Source organism: Chelonoidis abingdonii, chromosome 9, assembly GCF_003597395.2.
Source record: "Chelonoidis abingdonii isolate Lonesome George chromosome 9, CheloAbing_2.0, whole genome shotgun sequence".
Classification (NCBI taxonomy): domain Eukaryota; kingdom Metazoa; phylum Chordata; order Testudines; family Testudinidae; genus Chelonoidis; species Chelonoidis abingdonii.
Genome location: NC_133777.1, coordinates 67729360 through 67754300, shown reverse-complemented (window position 1 = coordinate 67754300; position 24941 = coordinate 67729360). Strand labels below are relative to the sequence as shown.

At 41.6% G+C, this 24941-nt stretch overlaps 1 protein-coding gene across 2 annotated transcripts in view; it reads left to right on the top strand.

Annotated features, from left to right (window-relative positions):
- Positions 1-24941, top strand: part of HOMER2 (homer scaffold protein 2) — a 131345-nt gene that overhangs the window by 99664 nt on the left and 6740 nt on the right. For both annotated transcript variants that reach the window (XM_032790628.2, XM_032790629.2), the window contains exons 5-8: positions 4579-4718; positions 9901-10057; positions 13008-13118; positions 18386-18466. In XM_032790628.2, coding sequence (XP_032646519.1) covers positions 4579-4718; positions 9901-10057; positions 13008-13118; positions 18386-18466 — 489 coding nt within the window. The remainder of the gene's footprint in view (positions 1-4578; positions 4719-9900; positions 10058-13007; positions 13119-18385; positions 18467-24941) is intronic.

Here is a 24941-nt window from a genome sequence, read left to right as displayed (position 1 = left end):
CTACCAGTGGCTGGAAAGGGCTGGACTAAAAGACAGCACTGAGGCACTGATCATAGCAGCACAGGAACAGGCACTGAGCACCAGATCCATTGAAGCAGGGTTCTACCACACAGAGAGGACCCAAGGTGCAGACTGTGCAGAGAGGCCTCAGAGACAGTCCAACACATAGTGGCAGGATGTAAGATGCAGGCAGGAACAGCATACACTGAACGGCAAACCAAGTGGCTGGCATTGTGTACCAGGAACATCTGCACAGCGTATGGGCTAGACCTCCCAAGACCGGATGGGAGATTCCACAGAAGGTTGTGGAGAATAGCAGGGCTAAGATTCTGTGGACTTCCAGATCCAGACGGACAGGCAGGTACTGGCCAATCAACCAGACATCGTGGTAATAGACAGGGCAGAAGACAGCGTGGTGAATGATATAGCAGTGCAAGTGACAGCAAATCAGGAAGAAGGAATATGAGAATCTGGAGAAGTACCAGGGCCTGAAAGAGGAATAGAGAGGATGGTGGAAAGTAAAGGCCAAAGTGTCCAGTGGTGGTAGGCAGACTTGGGGCTGTGACTCCTAAGCTGGGTGAGTGGCTCCAACAGATCCCAGGAACAACATCAGAGCTCTCTGTCCAGAAGAGTGCAGTGCTAGGAACAGCTAAGATACTGTGCAGAACCCTCAAACTCCCAGGCCTCTGGTAGAGGACCCGAGGTTGAGGAAGACACATACCACCCATAGGGGTGAGAGGAGAATTTTTTTATATATACACACACCCCTAACGTATTTTCCACTCCATGCATCTGATGAAGTGGGTTTTAGCCCACAAAAGCTTATGCGCAAATAAATTTGTTAGTCTCTAAGGTGCCACAAGTACTCCTTCTCTGGGGCAGTTTAGTTTAGAAAGATGCCACTGTACCCACTGTTAATTGTTTTTGTTAGAATATGATGAAATCAAGTTTTATCACAAGCTTTGTCACAGTCCCTTACAATAATTCATTATAATTCCAGGAAGTCTACAGCTAGCTAAGAATTAATACTTGTTTAATGAGAACTCATTCTTTGTGTTTTGCATAGAAGTATTGCTTTGGAGGAAAGTTAGAATAACTTCTATTTAGTGATTACTTCAACTGCACAATCAGAAGAGCCTTTATGACATCAGAGAGAACTGCTTAGTGTTCATTTCTTCTGAAAATCAATCCCCTTGTTTAGGTCCCTAAACCAAACTTAGAAGCCTGACATTAGATGCTTTTAAAAAATAAAAACAAAAAAAAAAAGTGGCCAGTGAGTCTAATGTAGAGGAAAGGAAGCTAACTGATGACTGCTAAAAAGTGTGTGATGTCAGTCTCTTGGGAGTAGGAAAGTTTGTACTTCACAACTTCCAGTAGTGTTCCTTTGCTCCAGTAGCTTAAACTGATTTAAAAATATTCTTTTGGAAAACTTTGCAAACTACAATTTTGTAAATCATTATATTTTTTCTCTTTGAAAAGAGACCGCCTTTTGCCCCCAGGGCACTTCATTGTGATAGTTATTACTGTTCTGAGTTTTAAATGTTCTTCTTTAATTATTACCTCTACTGTTACAATATGTGTATAGTCGAGTATGCTATAAAGATGTGATGCATGTGAGAGCTGGTAAGAGACTGGTTTTTATTTCCTGGTCTCACTGACTTGACATGGGACAAGGTGACACATAGCACAGATGTCAGGGTCACTACTCACCAGTCCCAATGACTACTTGTGCACACTGGTGGTATCACTAGGCTCAGGTAGGAAGCTATCTGTCAGTACTTAAAGGGAATCAGAAATGTTCTTGCTTAGTGCAAATATATAACATGACATGGTATATAATGTGACCTCTTATGATGCCTATATTTACTTGTACCAATAAAGTCAATGTGAAGATAAAGCTAGAACTGCATTTTGATTGACAAGAAGAGAAACTTTTTTACTTCTTTGTCTGGGTCACAAACAGTGGCATCCCAGACAACAGCATTACCTCAAATAAGCCATGCCAGGCAATCTGCCATTGCATTTTGTGTCACATACCTAGGATGTTATGTCACAAAAGTAAATGCTTTCAGTGACTGAGATTTTTGAGAGGTAGGGAGGTAGGCATATGTTTAAAAAGGGAAACACAGTTGCTGTGTGGGGGACAATTATACACCAGTCATCCTAACTTCGCTACCTGGAAAGATACTGAAACCAATTATGAAACAATCAGTTTGTAAGTACCCAGAGGGATAATAGAGTTTTATAAGCAACAGCCAGCATGGATTTTTCAAGAGCTAATCATGCCAAACCACCTAATTTCCTCCTTTGACAGGGTTACTGGCCTAGTAGATAGGGGAAAGAAGTAGATGTTGTTTACCTTTATTTTTTTAAGGCTTTTACATTCTCATAAGCAAACTAGGGAAATGTGGTCTAGATAAAATTAATGTAAGGTGCACAGCTGGTTGAAAGACCATACTCAGAGGTAGTTATCAGAAGTTTGCTGTCAAACTGGGAGGGCATTTCTAGTGGGTTCCCACTGGGTCTGGTACTATTCAGTATTTTCATCAGTTACTTGGATAATGGAGTGGAGAGTATGCTTCTAAAATTTTCAGATGACATCAAGCCTAGAGGGGTTGCAAGCACTTTGGAGGGTGGGACTAGAACTGAAAATGACCTTGATAAATTGAAGAATGTGTATAAAATCAACCAGATCAAATTCAGTAAAGAGAAGTGACAGCTACTACAGTTGGGAAGGAAAAATTAAATGCACAACTTCAAAATGGGGAATAACTGACTAGGTGGTAGTGCGGCTAAAAAGAATTCTGGGGGTTACAGTAGGTCACGAATTGAATGAGTCAAAACTGTGATGCAGTTGCAAAAAAGGCTAATATTCTAGGGTACATTAACAGGAGTATCATTTGTAAGACCTGGGAGGTAACTGTCCCACTCGACTCGACGCTGGTGAGGCCACAGCTTGAGTGCGGTGTGCTGTTCTGGGCACCGCACTTCAGGAAGGATGTGGATAAATTGGAGAGAGTCCAAAGGAGAGCTACAAAAATAATAAATGGGTTAGAGAGCCTGAAGTATGAGGAAGAGTTTTTAAAAAACTGAGTCACACTTCCCTGGGGGTTCCCAGGATTGCAAATCTCCTCAATACTACCTGCCCTTAGCTTGAGGCAGGCATGTCTGTGCCTGCTGGGGTCAGCTCTCCAACTCCAGGGGCAACACGAGCCCTGCTCTGTCTTCCGGTTAGGCACACTCTAATCCTATAGCTCTCCGAGAGTCCCCCTAGAGTGACCAGATGCTGGTCTACTATTCAGATTTTCTGCTCCCAATGAAGCAGTCCTCACCAGCTTACTAGCTTCCCTTCAGATCACCACTCGATTTGACACACAGCACTTAAATAATGTTTATAGTGAAAACTAGTAAGAATTTACTTAACGAAGTACAGAGATTTGAGAAGTAGCAAGTAAACTATTGGAAACAAATAGTTGCATGTAAAATTAAATCATAACATGCATTTTAAAACTTAGATTTAACTACCAAGATACTGTTCCATCTAATTAAATTTAGCTCATCCAAAGTCTTTGCAGTATTTTCCAGCCAGGTTGGCCATGATCCTCCTTTCAGAAGGCAGAACATGCTGACAGTTTTGTCTCCTTCATGAAGGATCCGGACTGTACCTCAGTACCCCCAGTTATGCCCCAAACATCCATTGTCTTTACTTATAAATGGGATATCCTCATGCTTTTTTTGTTTTTTTCCTGCAGCTTTCCTCTCTCGTTGAATCTGCAATCTTCTGCTTAGCATCAGGCTCAGTAATGCAAATAGGCCTCTACTGCAAAGCGGACAATACAGAATAGACACATGAGCAGCCAGAGAGAGAGAAGCATGTTTTTCCCCTCCTACATGACAGAAACTTGTTTATCACCTTCTGGTGACATGCTTTAACTCACATACCTTACGATGAAAATCTTCTGTACCGATACATAATTCCTTAAATATTATGCACACATACATTTCACAATTATTATGACAACCCGTGGGCTCTTGGTATATACCTCACATGCCACCTTCTGGTAAATTTAATATACATACATCTGCCACAGGGGATTCTGGTAACTCTATAAACATCCTTGTACCCTCTGCCAGTTGGCAGCAAGAGATTTCTGGGTCACACTGGGCATGCTTACTCTTGAAAAAGAAGATTAAAGAGGAGTATGATGAGTCTTCAGATATGTTAAGGGTTGTTATAAAGAGGATAGACTCAGAGATCAATTGTTCTCCATGTCCACTAAAGGCAAGACAAGAAGTAATGGGCATACTCTATAGCGAGGGAGACTTAGGTTAGTTACTAGGACAAACTTTCTAACTATAAGGGTAGTTAAGATCTGGAATAGGCTTCCAAGGAGATTGTGGAATCCCAGTCGTTGCAGATTTTTAAGGACAGGTTGGACAAACACCTGTGAGGGATGGTCAGTGTTTATCTGGTCCTGCCTCAGCACAGGGGCCTGGATTTGATAAACGCTCGAGGTCCCTTCTAGCCCTACATTTCCACGATTCTATGTTAACACTAATCTGTGAATTGTGCTGCAGGAATCTGGACGTGAAACGCCATCTTTTACTCGGGCATCCAGCATAAATGGAACAGATGATGAGAGGGCATCTCATGGTGACTCTGCTGATGCACATCTGAAAAGTGAGAATGACAAACTGAAAATTGCTCTAGCCCAAAGGTGAATCTCTTGTTATATCTAAATTGTACTGAATGAACTGTGCAGTAACTCTTCGGGAGTGGTTACATATACATATCCAGGGATGGCTCAATAAGGAAACAGCTATCTGACCTAATAATTACTATACTTGTTAAAAGGCAAATACCAAGGTAGATACAGTAACAACTTGTATAAAAAAAATTGGAAGACGATAAAAAAAAAAGTGGTAGTGGGATCTGTGTTTTGCTTGCCTATTACCCACGTTATTGTAAATGGAAATAAAAATAATAGATGTCCTATTTAAGCATAGCACATACAGTCGTGGGTTATTCCTATAGCAATAAAGGGCTGTAACAGGGTTCACTCACCACTCTGGCACCTCCTGTTGGCTGTCATGGGAATTAGGTCTGCATGTTAATGTGCCCTGTTTGGGTGGTGCCTCACTGCCATCACTCCTGCTCTAGGACTGTCAAGTTTCCTTCTCCTCTCTGAACTTTAGGGTGCGGATGTGGGGACCTGCATGGACACTTCTAAGCTTAATTACAAGCTTAGATCTGGTAACACTGCCAACATCTGGAATTTCAGTGTCTGGAGCACTCCCTGTCCCCCAAAACTTTCCCCTCCCTGGGTTGCCTTGAGGGACTTCACCAATTCCCTGGTGAACACAGATCCAAACCCCTTGGCTCTTAAAACAAGGATAAATTAATTAACCCCCATCCTTTCCCCACACCAGTCCCTGGTGAGTTCAGATCCAATCCCTTTGGATCAAAAAAAACAAGGAAAAAATCAATCAGGTATTAAGAAAAAAAGGCTTTTAATTAAAGAAAAGAAAGGTGAAAGAAAACCCTCTGGGAGAGATTAGCATACCAGCTACTCTCACAGACAACAAATTCAAAACACAGAGGATGTTCCCCTGGGCATAAATTTAGTTACACAAAGAAAAAATACCCAAATACCCAATTTTTGATGATTCCCTTAATGATACCAAGACAAGTTACAAAGAAAATAAACATAAATCTATTTTGTCCCTTTCTAAAACTTACTACTCTGATAAGAGGCTGGTTCCTTGATCTTTTTCACTCCGGCTGAGACTGACACTCTCTAAACAAAAGAAAAACTTCCCTCCTTCCTTTTGAAACATCTTGTTCCCCCATTGGTTCCTCTGGTCAGGTGTCAGCTAGGCTAGGTGAACTTCTTAACCCTTTACAGGTAAAAGAGGCATTAACCCTTAACCATCTGTTTATGACAAGGACCACCATCTCTCCAAGGACTGTGGTGTCCTCTTCAGCGACACAGCCCACCAGGGACCTGCAGTCTGCTGTTCAGCCACTTCCCTTAGTGACTACTACAGTGACTTGTCTGGTCACTTCCTTGTGGCCCCAGCATCCTCTTTGCTCTTTCCTCAGGGCCTCAGCCTAAAAACCCCAGCAACCAGCCAGATGTCGTCTCTCGCTCCTCTGGTCCCTGCTAGAAGCACTGCTCTGCCCATGGTACTGACAGGTCTCTCAGCCCTACAGAGACACAGTCCTTCTTCCCTGGGCTCCCAGCAGAGAACTGCCCTTTTCTGCCCTATAGCTCCCTTTTTATATGGTCCTACTTGGCTGCTCCCAGCAGCCCTTCTCTGATTGACTGCCTCCTGCGCAGCCTCCCTAGGGCTTTATTTAACCCTTTAGAGCCCAGTGTAGGGCAGGTGCCCCATCACCGGGGCATACATGTACCAGAGTGAACTGCATGTGGCTCTCTAAGCTCTTCATTCATTTCTAATTTACTTGTGTTCCTAAAAAAAAAGCTTTTTTTCACATGTGAACTTTAAATTGCTGACAGATTAGGAGGAGTTTTGATATACTGCTAAAACGTCTCCTCTTTAAAGGTTTAAAATGTATATATTTTTTCTTTTACATTAACAAATCATCAAAGGTTTGCTTATACAATTTAGACCACTGAATATTAAATAGTCATAGCTTATAATATCTAGGCTAATAGTATGAGCAGAAATTATTCAAATGTTATTGCATCAATTTAAAACCACATATTAGATGATTGAATGAGCTGCCTTTAGTAGGTACTTCTTTTGTCAAATTGGGAGATTTAACTTTCTTTCTGATTTGGTGCATGATGAGGTAAATTCTTTTATGCTAGTGATACCAGATCACATTGCCAACCATCAACGTGGCGATGCAGATAACATTTAAGAATGCAGATAACATTTAGGCCATAGGGGAGCAATTACTGCTGATATTGTGTGAAGCCAATTTTCTCTTCTTTTAGTTTCAGTGGGTGTACTTTGTCTATGAAAACAGCTGAGGGTATGTAAAATCACAGAAGAGATCAGTTCATCATAAAAAATTCATGAAAAAAATTTAACTTTACGTAGCTTTCTAAAAAAATTTGTGCACCACTTTAAAAATGTGCCCTATGTGTCTTGAAATCACATTTTGTACCATTTGATTTAATAAATTATTTGAAAAGGCAAATCACTGTAATTTGTAGCCATAGTAAAATAAAAAGTTGTAAAGTTCTAAGCAGTGACATTAATATGCCATAATTCTCTTCTTGGAACTTATTTGCCACATCTGCCCATGAGTGGAAAGGAAAAAAATATCAGGGTCACACGTTGCTTTTTTTAAAAAAATTTTAAAAAAAGAGGCAATATAAGCCATATGATACATTAAGCCAGGGGTCAGTAACCTTCAGCACATGGCATATCAGAGTAATCTGCTGGCAGGCCACGAGACATTTTGTTTATGTTGACCGTCTGCCGCCACTTCCCGCAGCTCCCATTGGCCAGGAATGGCAAACCACAGCCACTGGGAGGTGCGGTGGGCCATGCTTGTGGATGGTCAACTTAAACAAAATGTCTCGCGGCCCACCAGTGGATTACCCTGATGGGCTGCGTGCTGAAGGTTGCTGACCCCTGTGATAAGCAATTCAAAGGTTATGTAAGAATGGCCATACTGGGTCAGATCAAAGGTCCATTCAGCCTAGTATCCTGTCTACTGACAGTGGCCAATGCCAGGAGCCCCAGAGGGAGTGAACCTAACGGGTAATGATCAAGTGATCTCTCTCCTGCCATCCATCTCCACCCTCTGACAAACAGAGTCTAGGGACACCATTCCTTACCCGTCCTGGCTAATAGCCATTAATGTACTTAACCTCTATGAATTTATCTAGTTCTCTTTTAAACCCTGTTATAGTCCTAGTGTTCACAACCGCCTCAGGCAAGGAGTTCAACAGATTGACTGTGCGCTGTGTGAAGAACTTCCTTTTATTTGTTTTAAACCTGCTGCCCATTAATTTCATTTGATGGCCCCTAGTTCTTGTATTATGGGAATAAGTAAATAACTTTTCCTTATTCACTTTCTCCACACCGCTCATGATTTTATATATCTCTATCATATCCCCCCTTAGTCTCCTCTTTTCCAAGCTGAAAAGTCCTAACCTCTTTAATCTCCCCTCATATTGGACCCGTTCCAGACTCCTAATCATTTTAGTTGCCCTTCTCTGAACTTTTTCTAATGCCAGTATATCTTTTTTGAGACGAGGAGACCACATCTGTATGCAGTATTCAAGATGTGGGCATACCATGGATTTATACAAGGGCAATAAGATATTCTCCATCTTATTCTCTATCCCTTTTTTAATGATTCCTAACATCCTGTTTGCTTTTTTGACTGCCGCTGTACACTGCGTGGACGTCTTCAGAGAACTGTCCATGATGACTCCAAGATCTCTTTCCTGATTAGGGTGTAGCTAAATTAGCCCCCAATCATATTATATATATATATATAGTTGGGGTTATTGTTTCCAATGTGCATTACTTTACATTTATCACATTAAATTTCATTTGCCACTTTGTTGCCCGATCACTTTGTTTTGTGAGATTTTTTTGAAGTTCTTCACAGTCTGCTTTGATCTTAACTATCTTGAGCAGTTTAGTATCATCTGCAAACTTTGCTACCTCACTGTTTACCCCTTTCTCCAGATCATTTAGGACTATAACAGTGTTTAAAAGAGAACTGGATAAATTCATGGTGGTTAAGTACATTAATGGCTATTAGACAGGATGGGTAAAGAGTGGTGTCCCTAGCCTCTGTTCGTCAGAGGATGGAGATGGATGGCAAGAAAGAGATCACTTGATTATTGCCTGTTAGGTTCACTCCCTCTGGGGCACCTCACATTGGCCACTGTCAGTAGACAGATACTGGGCTAGATGGACCTTTGGTCTAACCCGGTATGGCCGTTCTTATGTTCTTATTTATGAATAAGTTGAGTAGGATTGGTCCTATTCAAGGTTGCATACAGTGTGTATGAATCATAGAATCATAGAACTGGAAGGGACCTTGAGAGGTTATTTAGTCCAGTCCCCTGCACTCATGGCAGGACTAAGTATTATCGAGACCATTCCTGACAGGTGAAGTACTTCAACCCTCCTTTTAATTTTTAATGGGATAACTTTTTTATTCCTAGTGGCTGTAGTCACTTCTACAGGCTAATAACTGAGATACTAGGAGCTTTCAGTTTCCTCCATCCATTGTCCCTCACCTCTTTAAAAGGCACATCATTCACCCTTTACTTCAGGAACTTGGAAGGTCCGGGGTCGTTTAGTTCTTCAACAGTAATATTTTATAGCTATATAGATATTTAAAACCAAACAAAAGAAGTAAAAGTATTTTACCTACAGAGTGTATATATTTTTCTTGACTTACTATATAAAATACTATAGTATTATCTTTCATCCTGAAAGATCCTAACATGCTTTATAAACTGATATGTACACTATGTGTAGGTACCACCTGAAATGCAGGCACTGTTTAACAATTCACAGCTACAATTCAGTACAGCTTAGGACAGGAAGTAAAGAATGCTGTAAAAATCCATGATTGCAAACACCACACATTTAAACTAAACCTCACATCCGGCACTGACAATAGTACTTTTGATTCCAAAAGCACAAGCTCCTCCCACTTGAATTAATAGAGTATCTATTATGCTAGGTGTAGTAGCTTGTATTGTCTGTGGACTGTTCATTAGAGATAAGTGATCGTATACACTTGAGCAGGTCCAATATTCTTTGACAGTGATCATTCCACTAGGATACTGTATCTAATTCAGCTTGCCACCCATTGTTGCAATCAGGTGTTCTCACAGAGTACTAAATGGAAACAAAGCATTAGTGAATCTAACTCTAGCCTGTTGTTTTCAGTTCTTCCAGTGTAAAGAAATGGGAAACAGAACTGCAGACTCTGAGGGAGAGCAATGCCAGGCTGACCTCTGCACTCCAAGAATCTGCTGCCAGTGTAGAGCACTGGAAAAAACAGTTTTCAGAATGCGAGGAGGAGAATGATCAACTCAGGAACAAGGTAACATGAGTGGGTTAGATGGAATAAAATGAACCCCAGAGCACCATTTGAAATGCCAGAGAACCCTGGGTTGGGGACTCCTTTCCTATTTCTCCTTGCCGCAAGCCAATGTCCTCACAGACAGCCCATGCTGTATGATATTTACAAACATAACCAGCAGTACTAGGTTGTCCAAATACTAATCAAAAGCTACTGAGGACTCTGCAGCCAAGCACTGAACAAAGCAGAGGAGGGCAGTCAGCAGCAGTATCAGGGGTCAGAAGCAAAAAACGAAGTTCAGATTCCCACCAGTTATAAAATCCAGACCCAAACTCTTTTTGAATTATCATTTTGAAATATATATTTATTGTAATATTATTAAGCTTTAAAAATCCTTAATATGGTTCTTTCTAAACCTTTTCTGATGCTTCTCTTCTCTTAGCCTGGGCAGAACAGAGACTGCAGTGGCATCTTTTGTATTCATGTGTTGTTCTTCTCTGTCTATCCTGGCTTCTCTGCTGCTTCGTTGTATTTTCTTGTGCTAGAAAGCAGAAAGAGAGGAAGAATGGAGTAGAGGAGACTGAGATGGCTACTTCTCCTTGCTTCCAGCATGCAGGAGGCAAAGAACTGGGAGCCAGTAGGTGGGCTGGGATTTGCATATCACCCAAGATTCCATGCTCGCTGGTTGGTGGAGCTATAATACTGTCTGTCTGTGCTGTCTGTGCTGTTGGGTAGGATGCGTGGAAAGAGAACTCCAGCGAAGGTGATTGCTATAGTGTATACTTCTCATAAGTTATTTAGCTATAGTATATTGATGCCTTGAGCTCACTTATTGTGGTAAGGTGGCTGATTTAACCCAGTCAATAATGCTACTTAAATCTCAAAATCAGACAGCTAAGTGACAACATGAGTTGTACCCACAATAGTATAAGCACAAAAAGGGAGGAGGAGGAGCCAGGCTGAGAATCAGGCCACCAGCTTCAAAGCCATGTATTTCAACTCCATAAGCCTGTTGGAGATCGTTGCCAAAAGTCTTTTTCCCTTCCTTACCGAGCATGTAATTTCACAGCACTGTAGTACAGGGGTCGAATGTGAACCACAAGAGAGAACACTTGGGAGATGTAAATTTAGATTTTTAAAAACCCTGGCTTAGAATAGTAGCTTGTACTGTCACTAAAATAATATGGTACCATCTTTCAAAAGCTTGTAATTGGCCCACGCACTGGTACAAGTCTGCTGAATACAGTGGAATTCAGTTTCCGTGAATACTGCTTGTAGTGATGATTTCAGCCTATTGATCTTGAGCTACTTTCCAAAAAGCTGGGGCCTGTTGTTGCTGCTGTTTTTGCCTTTCACTTATACAGATCTCTGGGGCATTCAATGTACAGAGCAGATTTCAAGTGATTTTTTTTATTTTCTATTGTTTTCAGGGGTAGGTATGACTTTCATTCCTTTTTGCATGCCATTTAGCTCCAGATGAAGAATGCTATAGCTTGTGGGAGTGCCACTGATAGACAGATGTAACCTGACTTACCTGTCTGTCAGAGCACTAAAATGCCTATTGGAATTCACTCTGTTTTGCAAGATGGAGATTTTATATCTGTGTGCAGTTTGGGGACGTCACTGTCAGAATGTGGAGATAATTCCAATAGAGTAAATCATTGCTTCACAACAAGCTTTTTGTATTTAGACTACCACTTAACCCATGCTGGGTGTCAAGATTGCCTGACACTAATTGTTAGCATCAAGGTAATATTAGGTTGTTAGATAAATCTGATTCCTAGAGCAAAGAGTTAATAGTTCATTGTTAAGGCGAGCAGTGAAGGTTTCTTTTATGTATAAGGGAGAAATAGCTGATCAAAATAGTAGATTACAGTTAAATAGAATAGCATGCAACATAAATTTACTCAATGTTTTTGCTTTTGTGTAATGTTGCATAGGAAAGTTGCTTTCATTGACATGACCAGGTGCAAATTTGCCACTTCTCTCTAAGTGTAGTCAAAAATGAGCAGGTTCACAAAATGTTTCCTTATTCTGCCGCAGTGGTTAAGATACCTATAGCCCAACAGTCAGATGCTTTCTCTGGTTCATATAGCCCCACTGTCTGCATACAGTGTCATTGATCTTCCTGCAGAGAGTGAGATTCTTCTTTGTTTCTTCTCTCAAGTAGGTTTCTCAATAGGCATTGGTGCTGCACCAGTATGGAGTGCTTGGAAATTCTTTCTCCTCTGTTAATTGGGTTAGGCAGTTTTGCACATTGGTCTGCCTCAAAATGATGTCAACAACAGTCCCAGAGTAACCCAACACTGAGAACTAAAAGTACATTAATGAGAGAGCCTGGTGACTTAGGAGCAGCACAGTACACAAGATCTGAGTCCAGAGGGGGCTAGAAGAAGTGTAGAATCAGCAAGCTCATTCCCTGTCTGAGAGAACAAAGCACCATCTGTCACACTGTACTAATCTTTCTGGCTAAGTTTTAATGCTGTATCCAGCCCTCTTATTCCTGCTGGAATAATAGACAGGCCTTGAGGAGATGATGTTGGGAACTCCTGAGAGCTTACTTCCTCATACCATATTTAAAAAAACCCCCATAGATTATTGGCTCCTACTTGCATAAAAATGGAAGTGGAAATATATCCCATCCATTGCTCCTCATTACTTATTATGACATTCCAGTGCTTTGCACAGTCCCATGTAATTACATAAAGCACTATCTAAGATACAATAAATGCATCCTGTGAGTCTGCCTAGTGCGTGTAAATGGGTTACTTCGTTGTTCTTAATTTTAAATATAACAGTGGTAACTTTGATCTGTTGTCCTAACTGGTATGCTCTGGGCGAGGGAGATCCTCAGCTGATGTGAATTGTCGTACCTCCATTGATTCCAGTGGAGCTGGAACAGTTTACACCAGCTGAGGTTCTGCCCCTAGATTTACAGAGAATTGGAGTTTGCTATGATCTTTTTTTAAAGATTGAAGAGCTGGAAGAACAATGCAATGAAATAAATAAAGAGAAGGAAAGAAATGCACAGCTTAACAGGCGCCTCCAGGAACTGGAATCAGAACTTCAAGACAAAGAACTAGTAAGTAAAATAAACTTAGAAATGGCACAAATTCTTTAAAGTCAGAGTGGGCCTATCTGCTTTTCACTACACAAAGCAACACATACAGTGTGTCACCACAGTCAAAGAGAGCCCAGCATTTAAAGTTACTGCTCTTTCTAGCTGCTGTAAGACTCTTTAGATCTCCAGTCATGTCCCCTAATCACTTGTTTACAACACTGTAGGTTCTGAATTTTTAATCTGATTTGGCATTTCAGTTTGACAGTTGTTAACAAAAATGGTACTTTACGCTTCTGAGGATCTCAGTGCCTCTTAAAACCATTAATTGGTTAAACAGCGTAACACCTTCTGAGACAGGTAAGTAGGAGTATCCTCATTTTACAGATGGGTGAAATGAGCTGGAGAGGTTCATTGCCTTGCCCAAAGTCATGCAGCAAGTGAGTTGAAAATAGAATCTCAGAATCACTGCTCTCATTCCCTCCTTTACCATATGGGAGGTGGGGAACTGTTGACTTTCAGGTGCTTGTCAGTAAAAAGACATTCCTTACAAGAGAATTTAGTATCTTTGTTAAGACAAGTGAGGTGCTCTCTTTCAGAGGAATCTTGTATTTTACTATTTTGCCACCCACGCCTTCTGATTTTAAGAATTAAATCGAAGATGGAGATTAAGATTAGAGGATGTTGCTAACAGATTCATTCACAATTCCTAAATCTCTCATTTTAGCTTGGAGGGTATTGATTTTGCTAAGGCGAGTAATGTAGGAAACTTACAGCCCCTGACTAGGGTGGGGAGAATAATGGAATCTTTGAGGTTCTTTTCCCTACCCCCAGTAGAAACTAATCGTTCTGTGCTCACTCAAGAGCAAATGCAGACAGCCGGTGTAGTGAAGCTTGCCTAGTGCCATTATAACTTCTTAGTTGGTGCTCCTAAAGAGCAGTGCTATTAAGGAGTTTTAAGATGGTACAAGGAGATAGGTTAGGGAGATGGATTTTGATGCACAGTTAAAAATATAATGTAGTTTTCAGCACCAAGTTTCAAAGGAAAATGTCATCCTTTTTTCCCAGCCTTTCTGCTCTAATAGCATATGTAATAACCCCTACTTTAAAAGCAGCAGAGAATCCTGTGGCACCTTATAGACTAACAGACATCTGTTAGTCTATAAGGTGCCACAGGATTCTCTGCTGCTTTTACAGATCCAGACTAACACGGCTACCCCTCTGATACTTAACCCCTACTTTGTGACAGCATTTTCCTTGAGGTTCACATTCTCCAAACACCAAATCAGCCAGAAAATGGATTGACTCATGAATATTACAGACCTAGCTACCATTTGTTTTTTGAGAAGGAACTGCACCCCCAGCCTGATTTCAGACGGTTTCTTACGTTAGTGGATTTCTGATTAGCTCTAAACCACTGTAAATAAGCTGCTCTTGGCTTTGCAAGGCAAACCAGCGTGGAGCCTGCTCACAAATGCAGCCATGAAAGAAGCACCTCTGAAATTCTGTCCATTTGAGGAACAGTAAAGGGAGGAGAGAGAAATGAAAGGATGGAAAGAGGTGCAGAGGCTTTGAGAAAAATAAATATAAGCCACAGACCTATACAAGGGCATCAGAATGCTTGAAGATGTATGGGGGTTCACTTCTCAAAATAAACACAGGAGGTTACTGTCACAGAGTTCTGGGTTGTAATCCAGATCAGTAAGGAGTTGTCACTACTTGCACTGTAACCCTTGGATGCCTCACAGTGCTTTGCTGCTGTAGCTTCCAGCCTCAGATGCTCATGGCCAACTTACACGTATTCACCTTTCTTTCAAACACAGCACTGAGTTAATTTATGGTAAAAATAAAGTGAATTTATTAACAAGACATAGGTTAACTGATGCCAAGTAAAAGGAATAAATTTGGAAAGGATCACAAGCAAATAAAAAAAAGTGAAAATATGCACCTAAAACTCTGAAAACTTTAACTAGCAAAGTACAGACTTTGGCGACAGAAATGATATTGAACAGTCTTCCTTCTTTTCAGCCAAGGCTCACTTTCCTTCAGTGAGGACCTTTTACAGAAGTACAAGAAGTTGGCTTCCCTTGTCTTCCTTGGTGAAAGCTCTTTGCCTAAGCAGGTTTCTCACTCATATTCAGTTCCCAGAGACTTCAACCCTTCTTTGGTAGAAGGACCCATCTTTCTCAGCTCGCAAGAGTTCTGTTCCCTTGTGTCCACCTAGTAATGGATGCTAAAGATGGCTTCTGTCTTTGCTTATAACTTCCAAAGTTCAGCAATCGTGTTTAAAGAGGCAGGATGACCTCATGCTGTCGGACTTGATACTCCGTGGCATGTGTATAAGACTTCCATTGTTTTGATTCCACCATGCTTAATTTACACAGAAGACAGGTAAATAGCTGGTATGTTCTCCTCTGTCTGAGAAAGACCTGTTTCCCCCTTTGTTTGGACATACTGTAAAGCCTAATATCAATAAGTATCCATAATTCCTTATATAGTGTTAATACATGCATTTTACGATGATATTAATCACCAGAGAATCTTAGGCTTTCATAAAATAACTCACTTAATAAACTTTTATAGTATAGTGATGTTGTTTACAATCAAGTTGATTCGGCTGGTTATCATGTGAGGTTCAGATCCCTTGTCTTTATAAACCAGTACATCTTTGCAGCGTATTCTTTGAAAAATAAATCCAAGCTTCTCTCGGGCTGGGTGTAGATGCCATACTGGCTCCGCCCCTATTTGTTACTTTGATAGCTTTGTTTATCTAATATGTAAATTGAACCTTCATTGTGTGTGTTTGGGGGGAAGGATAGCTCAGTGGTTTGAGAGTTCAATCCTTGAGGGGGCCATTTAGGGAACTGGGGTAAAAATCTGGGGATTGGTTCTGCTTTAAGCAGAGGGTTGGATTAGATGACCTCCTAAGGTCCCTTCCAACTCTGATATTCTATGATTCTGTGGTGATGGGGCTGGTCAGAGAAGCAAACATTCCTTTGTCTAGGACAGACTTGTTTACCAACTCCCCCGACATACCTGGCTTAAACAAATGTTTGTAATCATTCCAACATATATCCATAACTCTTAATACACACTGCACACATCCATCACAAAAGTATATTAATGATCAGTGAGTTATTAGTTTTCCAATGAACTATTGCTTGATACATTTTAGATACAAATTATAACCATAGTTGGGGAACACTGAATTGGTCAGAGCAACTGAAACCTGTCACCTGATACCAACACAAATCCTTGCTCTTTGACCCTGGGATGCTCATAGGGTCACTCCTTCACCATTACAAAGCTGCAGCACGGCTAGTCACTCGCTGCCCAGAGGGAGCAAGTCAGAGTCGTCTTTCCTGACAGGGCATCTGCTGCCATATTTTCATTGTCCTTTATATAAAAAAAACAACTGTTTTGTCATCTTTGTTTACAGTTTCCAGGACATAATATCTGAGATTATATATAATTTCATCTACAGAGTTAAATTAAATTTAAATTATTTTTTTTAAAATTAAATTAATGGAGATATCCTATGTCCTAGAACTGGAAGGGACCTTGAAAGGTCATCAAGTCCAGCCCTTTGCCTTCACTAGCAGGACCAAATACTAATTTTGCTCCAGGTCCCTAAGGGGTCCCTTCAAGGATTGAACTCACAACCCTGGGTTTAGCAGGCCAATGCTCAAACCACTGAGCTATTTGTCCCCCCAAGTTGTTACAAAGCTTTCATGGTGACTTTAAAAACCGTTGTGCTGTTAGATTTCAAACGATCTATTACATCTCACCTTTTAAATCAATATCATGACCCTGCTGTGGGAGGTGTAGTGATTGTCAGACCTGATCAGATTTGCTGACACCATGTAGTAGACCCTCTGTGTCACAGTTAACAGCTTTTTTGCATTAGAAACAGCTTTTAACTGATTTCAACATGGTGGACAGAAGCAGTTCATGCTAACTAGCAATTTGATCCTTTACATTAATGCTGTAAAGTAATGGTCACAGAGTTGGAGAAGAACACACAAAATATTGGAGATGTCCTGAATAATAGAATCACTCATCAAGAAAGCTCAGTTTCTGGGTGGGGTGGTATTTTTGGCAAAAATTTTGGAAGGAAATAAAAAACCACTCTAGAATAGACCAGATTCTTTTAAAAGTTGGGTAGGAACTGAAATGTGAGAAATGGTATTGTACCTGGAGGAACAGAATCTGGAGATACTGAGGAAATGGGTTTTTTGCACAATTTTATGATAGAGCGTGGGGTACGTGTTCCTATATACTCTTATTCTGCTATGAGATCACCAATACCTGGAAGAGAAGATGTCACATCCCACAACTCTACTTGTGATGTGTGTTATGGCTTGGCTATCCTGTATCAGCTTAGACTGAGGACTGCCGAGGCTGGACACATTTTATCTTTATTTATTAATCTTGTTAGAATATCTGAGGAAATAAAATACATGTTTGGAGGGAAATCCTGTAGCCTGCTCCACAGATTGCAGCCTGCCTCCTCCTGGACTCTAGGGAAAATCTCCAGGAGCAGATCCTTGTGGATGTTTTCACCCAGAAAGTCCGTTTCTGCAGCTTTAAATGAGGGAGGGGGGATGATTTGGCCCTTCGTATTTACATTCTTCAAATATGTTCCCCACGTCACCACTGCCTTTGCTGTAAGCAGAGCAACAAACACTTTTTAACTTTCCTCTTAAATCCATATCTCCAGCCACCTACTTGTCTTGTTACTCATTTCTAACTCCCTTCTGTTTGTCCCTATTATTCTAGTAATGTGGCACTCAGAGTTGAATACAGCATCCCAAGTGGTGTTGCTCAGAGCTCTAGATATATATGCTCAGGCCTGTTACCTCTGTGCTCTGTGATGTTTTTACATATACAGCTCAAAATTCCAGTGACCTTTTTTACTGCCATATATCATTGCGCACACATATCTAATTTGCTGTCTGCTAGGTCTCTTTTAGCATTATTGCGTTTTAGATCTCTGTCTCATGGAATATGTGTCTGTGTAGTGAGAATTCATAAATATAACTAGCTGGAAATTAGATTATGCTCAGGTGGAGAAACTGTGTAGTCAATAAATGATTAAATGTGGTACAAAAATGAATATTATAATATTTAATTTATTAAATTAACATAAAGCCAAAACATTATTTTCAGTTATTTTAAATCCCAGTGTTGTGTGGCATACAATATACTTGTGCAAAGTAATTTCACTGCTTCAAATTATTTTTTTTTCGACTGAAGTTTGTTATAATTTTCCCCCTTTTTTTTATTTATAGGAATTGGAGGATCTTCGAAAGCAGGGTGAAATTATACCCCAGCTAATGACAGAATGTGAATCTGTATCTCAGAAATTACAGGTACAGTTCAGCAAATACATTGATCTAAACATAGTGGAAAAGACATTTGTTCTATATTTCTCATATTTATATATTTTTACCTGTTTGTAACTTAACTGATAAAGAGACGCCCAATTCATAAAAGTGAATGCTGATTACATGCAAAATGTACTGTGGCTGCCCCAGAATTAGAAGTAATTATAGATAACTCTGCCTCTGCCTGATTATCTGAAGAAGTTGCTACTCTGGGATCATGTTGCAACTGTCACCTGGCAGACTCCAGGATATTGTATTTCCAGCATTTATGCTGCTCTTGCCTTGCATTGCCTCATATGCAGTACTACTAGAAGTGACTGCTTCACGTACAAGAACTGGTAAGCATTCATCAATCTCCTTCCAAACAGCCATTTTGAGTAGTCAAGTCAGTTATACTAACATCATGATGGCAGCTAAAGCTAATTATTATAGAAGAACACGAAAAGAAGAAAAGTTATTTGTTTAAAAAAAACAAACAACTAGTTATGTAACATTGGGGGAGAAGTTCATACAAAAGGTATTTATATGGTGGGTAGTCTTTTTCAACAAAATACACTCTGTATTTTTCTGTAGATATTTATATAGCCCCCCCATCATCAAAGTATTTGAATCTGGTTGGTTTTAAAGCTTGCCAACTCTGACTGTATATATCAAAATGATGCATTCAAGAATTTGGACCTGGGGGATCCCCATCATGGGTCGCGCCTCAGTGTGGTATGCACCGTACTAACACAGAACAAAGAGACAGTCCCTATCCTGTACAATAAAAGTGTGAATTCAAACAACAGGTGTATAAGAGTTGCCATACTGGGTCATACCAGTGGTCCATCTAGGCCAGTATTCTGTGGCAAGTACCAAAGTTTCAGGGAGAGTTTACAGAGCAGGGCAGTTGTCTTTCCCATCATCCTCTCCCTGCCTCAGGAAGTCAGAGATTTAGGGTTGCCCTCGCATGGGGTTGCATCCCTGACCATCTTGGCTATTGGACGTTGATGGACTTATCCTCATATTTCTTTTTTGAACCTAGTTATACTTTTGGCCATCACAACGTTCCATGGCAATGATTTCCACAGGTTAATTGTGGCATTGTGTGGAAAAACTACTTCCTCCTTGTTTGTATTAAATCTGCTGCCTGTTAATTTTATCAGGTGATGCTGGCTTTTGCATTGTGGGAAAGGAGTGAATAACATTTCTCTATTCACTCCCCCCCGCCGCTATCATTCATTTTATAGACCTCCTATAATTTCGCCTCCTAGTCATCTCTTTTCTAAGCTGAAAAACCCTAATCTTTTTAGTCTCTCTTATATGAAAGCTACTCCATACCCTTCATCATCTTTGTTGCCCTTCTCTGAAACTTTTTATTACACTATATTCTTTTTGAGACGGGGCAAACAGAACTGGACACAGTATTCAAGAGGTGGACTCACAGTGGATTTATGAAGTGGAATTATGATATTTTCTGTCATCTTTTCTATCCATTTCCTAATTGATCCTAGCCTTTTTTGACAATTGCTGCTCATTGAGCAGAAATTTTCAGAGAATAATCCACAGTGACTCCAAGATCTTTAAGTGGTAACAGGTAATTTAGAATCCATCTTTATTTATGTGTAGTTGAGATTTTTTTTTTCCAATGTGCATTACTTTTCACTTATCACTGTTGAGTTTCATCTACCACTTTGTTGCCCACTCACCCAGTTTTGTGAAATCCTCCTGTAGCTCTTCACAGTCTGCTTTGGACTTAATTCTTGAGCAGTGGATATAACAGACCAAGGAAGGCTTTGCCACCCCCCTGAGGGACACGTGGACCATGGTGACCCTGCCCTTTCCTTGAGGCCACCTCCCCACTGCGCCACCTATCTACTTGCAGTCCAGGTCCCTACTGCTTGCCGCATTACTTCTCCTCAGGAGCGGGGGAGTGAGGGATGCTACAAGCAAGCAGTGGGCATGGGGGTCTGATGAAGGAGTGAGGAGGAATGCTGCGAGCAAGCAGTGGGCATGGAGGTCTGATGAAGGAGTGAGGAGGGATGCTGCAAGCAAGCAGCAGACACTGGGGCTGCCAGCTTGGACAGGGAGAGGGGTCACCGCCTCTGCCTGGCACTCGGGCAGGAGGCAGCTCGGCCTGGCGCTGCGAGCGCCCTGGCCCAGCACTGGGGCTGCGGGGGCCGGCCTTGGATGGTGGTTGGGGTGGGCTATCCCCAGCTCTTCTGGTTGCGGGAAGGGGGGCCTCAAGACTCCTCCTGTTATGGGGGGGTTGGGGCTCCAGTGTGCGGGAGTATGGGGCCTCCAGTGGAAGGGGCATGGCCAGCAGGTTAACCCCCCCCAAAATGGGGCTCACTCACCACCCACGACTTAACTATCTTGAATAATTTTATGTCGTCTGTGAACTTTGCCACATAACTGTTTATTCCCTTTTCCAGATCATTAATGATTATGTTGACCAGCACAGATCCCAGTACAGATCATTGAGGGACCCCGTTGTTTGCTTCTCTCCATTGTGAAAACTGACCATTATTCCTATCGTTTGTTTCCTAGCATTTAACCAGTTACTGATCTATGAAAGAATCGTCCCTTTTATCCCATGGCTGGTTAATTTCCTTTAAGAGCTTTTTGGTGAAGGACCTTATCAAGGGCTTTCTGAAAATTCAAGTACACTACATCCACTGGATCACCTTTGTCCACACGCTTGTTGATCTCTCAAAGAGATATATTACATTGGTGAGGCATATCTTCTCTTTACACAAGCTGTGTTGACTCTTCCCTAACACATCATGTTTATTTGTGTGTGTAATAATTCTGTTCTTTGCTGTAGTTTCAACCAATTTGCCTGGAACTGAAGTTAGACTCCCTAGCCTGTAACTGGCAGGATTGCCTCTAGAGCGCTTTTTAAAAATTGGTGTTACATTATCTACCTTCCAGGCATCTGGTATAGAGGCTTTTTTCAGTGATAAGCTACGTACTACAGTTAATAATTCTGCAATTTAATATTTGAGTTCCTTCAGAGCTCTTGGGTGAATACCATCTGGTCCTGGTGACTTACTACTGTTTAATTGATCAGTTTGTTTTAAAATTTCTTCTACTGACACATCAGTGTGGGGCAGTTCTTCAGATCTATTGCCAAGAAGGATAGCTCTGGTGTGGCAAAAATCAGAGGGGACGCTGTGTTAGTCTGGATCTGTAAAAGGGGCAAAGAGTTCTGTGGCACCTTATAGACTAACAAGTGTATTGGAGTATGAGCTTTTGTGGGTGAATACCCACTTCGTTGGATGCTCTGATGTGGGTATCTCCACTACATCCTCTGCAGCAAAGATGGATGCAAAGAATTCATTTAGCTTCTCTGCAGTGGCCTTGTTTTTCTTGAGTTCTCCATTAACACCTTAGTTGTCTAGAGGCCCCAGTGACTGTTCATGAGGCTTCCTGCTTCTGATGTACTTAAAAAATTCTTACTGTTAGTTTTTTGCATCTTTTTCAAATTGCTTCTCAAATGCTTTCTTGGCCTGCCTTTTGGTACTCTTACACTTCCCCTGCCAGTTTGAGCACCTTCCTATCGCCCTCACTAGGATTTGTCTTCCAAATTTTAAAGGATGCCTTTTTGCCTCTGATAGCCTCCATTACTCTGCTTTGAGTCATGGTGGCATTCTTTTGGTCCTCTTATTGTCTTTTTTGATTTGAGGTATGCATTGAATCTGAGTTTCTACTATAGTGTTTTTAAATAGTACCCATGCTGCTTGCAGGCATTTAAACCATGTGACAGCTTCCTTTAATTTATGTCCAACAAGCGCCCTAATTTTTGTGTAGTCCCCTTTTTTAAGTTAAATGTTACTATAGTGGGATTTTGGGGGTATTTTTTGCCCTACAAGAACAGTGTCATTGGAGCAGTTTTTATAGTGGGGATGCTGAAAGCCATTGAACAACACTTGTATATGATGGAAACCACTTCAAGCTACTGTACCCCCAGAAACGTTACTTCCTGCACCCCTGTACAAGGATGTTAAATTTAATTATATTATGGTGACCATTACCAAGTGATCTAGCAATCGTTATCTCTTGAACCAAATCATGTGTTCCACATAGGACTAAATCAAAGATGCAACAAACAGATGGGGAAAAACAGTGAGACAATACAGATCAGTCTGATAAACAGAGGTAACAGTACATCAGCTGTCTAACCATTATCATTTTGGCAAAGGAAGTGGCCAGGGAAGGTTTTAAGGGGGGATTTGAAGTAGGATGAAGTGATCTTTGTGAGTGTTTATGGGGAGCTCTCTTTATGCAGGTGTGTTCAAAACTTAAACAAATGGGTGATGAAGACTGGCATCACTGGTGGAGCAGATTTGACATCTCAGCATGTAAGAGATAGGGCAGGGATCAGCTGTGTAGGACCTTAAAAGCAAAGACTAGTAATTTGTGTTTATGCAGCAGGGATGGGAGAGCCTACGCGGGGATGCAAAGAGAGGGGTAATGTGCTCAAAGCAACAATCCAGGGAAATGATTTTTGCAACAGTTTTGAATGGATATGAGGGAGGTGAGATGTGACATGTCAAAGCTGGAAAGAGGGTTGCAGTAGATGAGAAGTGGATGAAAAATGTAGCTGTTTTGAGGGAGAAGAGAAGTCAGATCTTAGAGGTATTATACAGGAAGAGGTGGCAAGATCTAGACATGGCCTAGATGTGAGGATCTAAAGCAGGGGTCTCAAACTCAGTTTACCTTAGGGCCAGTGCCAGTCCTCAAATCCTCCCAGCGGGCCAATAATGTCACTCATGCTGCCCAAAATTCCGTCCCCCTAAAACTCTGCCCCCACCTGCCTAAGGCTCTGGGATGGAGTTTGGGTGGGGGAGGAGGTCTGGAATAGGGGATTGGGGTGTAGGCTTTGGGTTGGGGCCAGGGGTGAAGGTGCAGGAGGTGGGGGTGGGGTTGCATGTTTTAGGAGGGGGGAGAGGGTGCAGGCTTTGGGAGGGAGTTTGGGGGCAGGAGGGGGTTTGTGAGGAGGGCTGGGGTGCAGGCTCTGGGAGGGAGTCAAGGGTGTGGCACTTACCTGGAGCTCCAAGGCAAGGCGGGGCAGGCCGGGGCGGCCTCTGGCGCACTTCTGCCCCCACAGCTTCCCATTGTCTGCAGCGGTGCTTGGGGCGGGGGCAACGTGGGGAGGCACAGCCCTGCCCCAGGGCCGCAGGGAGGGGCTGGCAGACACATGGAGTGAGCAGGCAGATGCCGCTCAGCTCGCCTGTGCTGTCAGTGGTGAGCGGAGTCCTGGGCCATTGTAAATCACCTGGAGGATGTGCAGGGTGGGAGGGAGCGCCCGGGGGCGGCAGCGCAGAGTAGAGCGGAAGAACGACTTCTCATGTCTTGCTCACAACACATCTGTTAATGCATCCCAGAATCACGTTTGCTTTTTTTTTTTTTTTTTTTTGCAACAGCATCCACCTGTTGACTCATATTTGCTTGTTGGTCCACTATAACCCTGCTCCCCTTCTGCTGTTACTCCTTCTAGATAGTCTCTTCCATTCTGTATGTCGTGAAACTGATGTTCCTTCCTAGTGCATTTGTCTTTATTAACTTCATCGGTTACCTCAAACCATTTCTCCAATTTGTCCAGATCATTATTGATTATGACGCTGTCCTCCCAAAGCAGTTGCATCCCTCCCCAGTTTGGTATCATCTGCAAACTTAATTAACGTCTTTCTATGCCAACATCTAAGTCATTGATGAAGTAATTGAACAGAGTGGTCCAAACAGACCCCTGCAGCCCCATTGTATATACCTTTCCAGCAGGAGATTGGGAACCAATAATAACTACCTCTCTGCGTACGGATTATCCAGGCAGTTATCCAGTCACCTTATTGTAGCCCATCTCAATTGTATTGCCTCGCTTTATCGATCAGAATATCATGCGAGACCGTATCAATATTGCCTTCTAAGTCTATTATACCACATCCACCACTTCTCCTTACCACAAGGACTCGTTTATCTATCAAAGAAGCTATCAGATGGTTTGACACAATTTGTTCTTTCACATCCGATCTGGGTATTTCCCTATCACCTTACCACCTGTCAAGTGTTTGCCAGATGCTTTCCTTAATTACTTGCTTCCGATTATCTTCCATGCACAGAAGTATAAACTAATTGGTCTGTAGTTTCCGGTTGTTTTCTTTCCCTTTTATAGATGGGCACTATATTTTCCTTTTCCAGTTCTTCTGAATCTCTCCCGCTTCTTCCATCGATTTTCCAAGATAATAGCTAGGCTCAGTACCTCTCTATTAGCTCCTTGATTATTCCAGATGCATTTCATTCAGGCCCGGTGATTGCAGCATCTAACGTCTAAGTGATTTTTAACTTGTTCTTTTTTATTCGTCATCTTAAACCTACCCGTTCCATTTAGCATTCACTATGTTAGGCATTCTCAGACTTCTCAGTACGAAACAAAGAAGTCACTTGATGAGGGGAAGCTGTGGATGTGTTATTCCTTGAC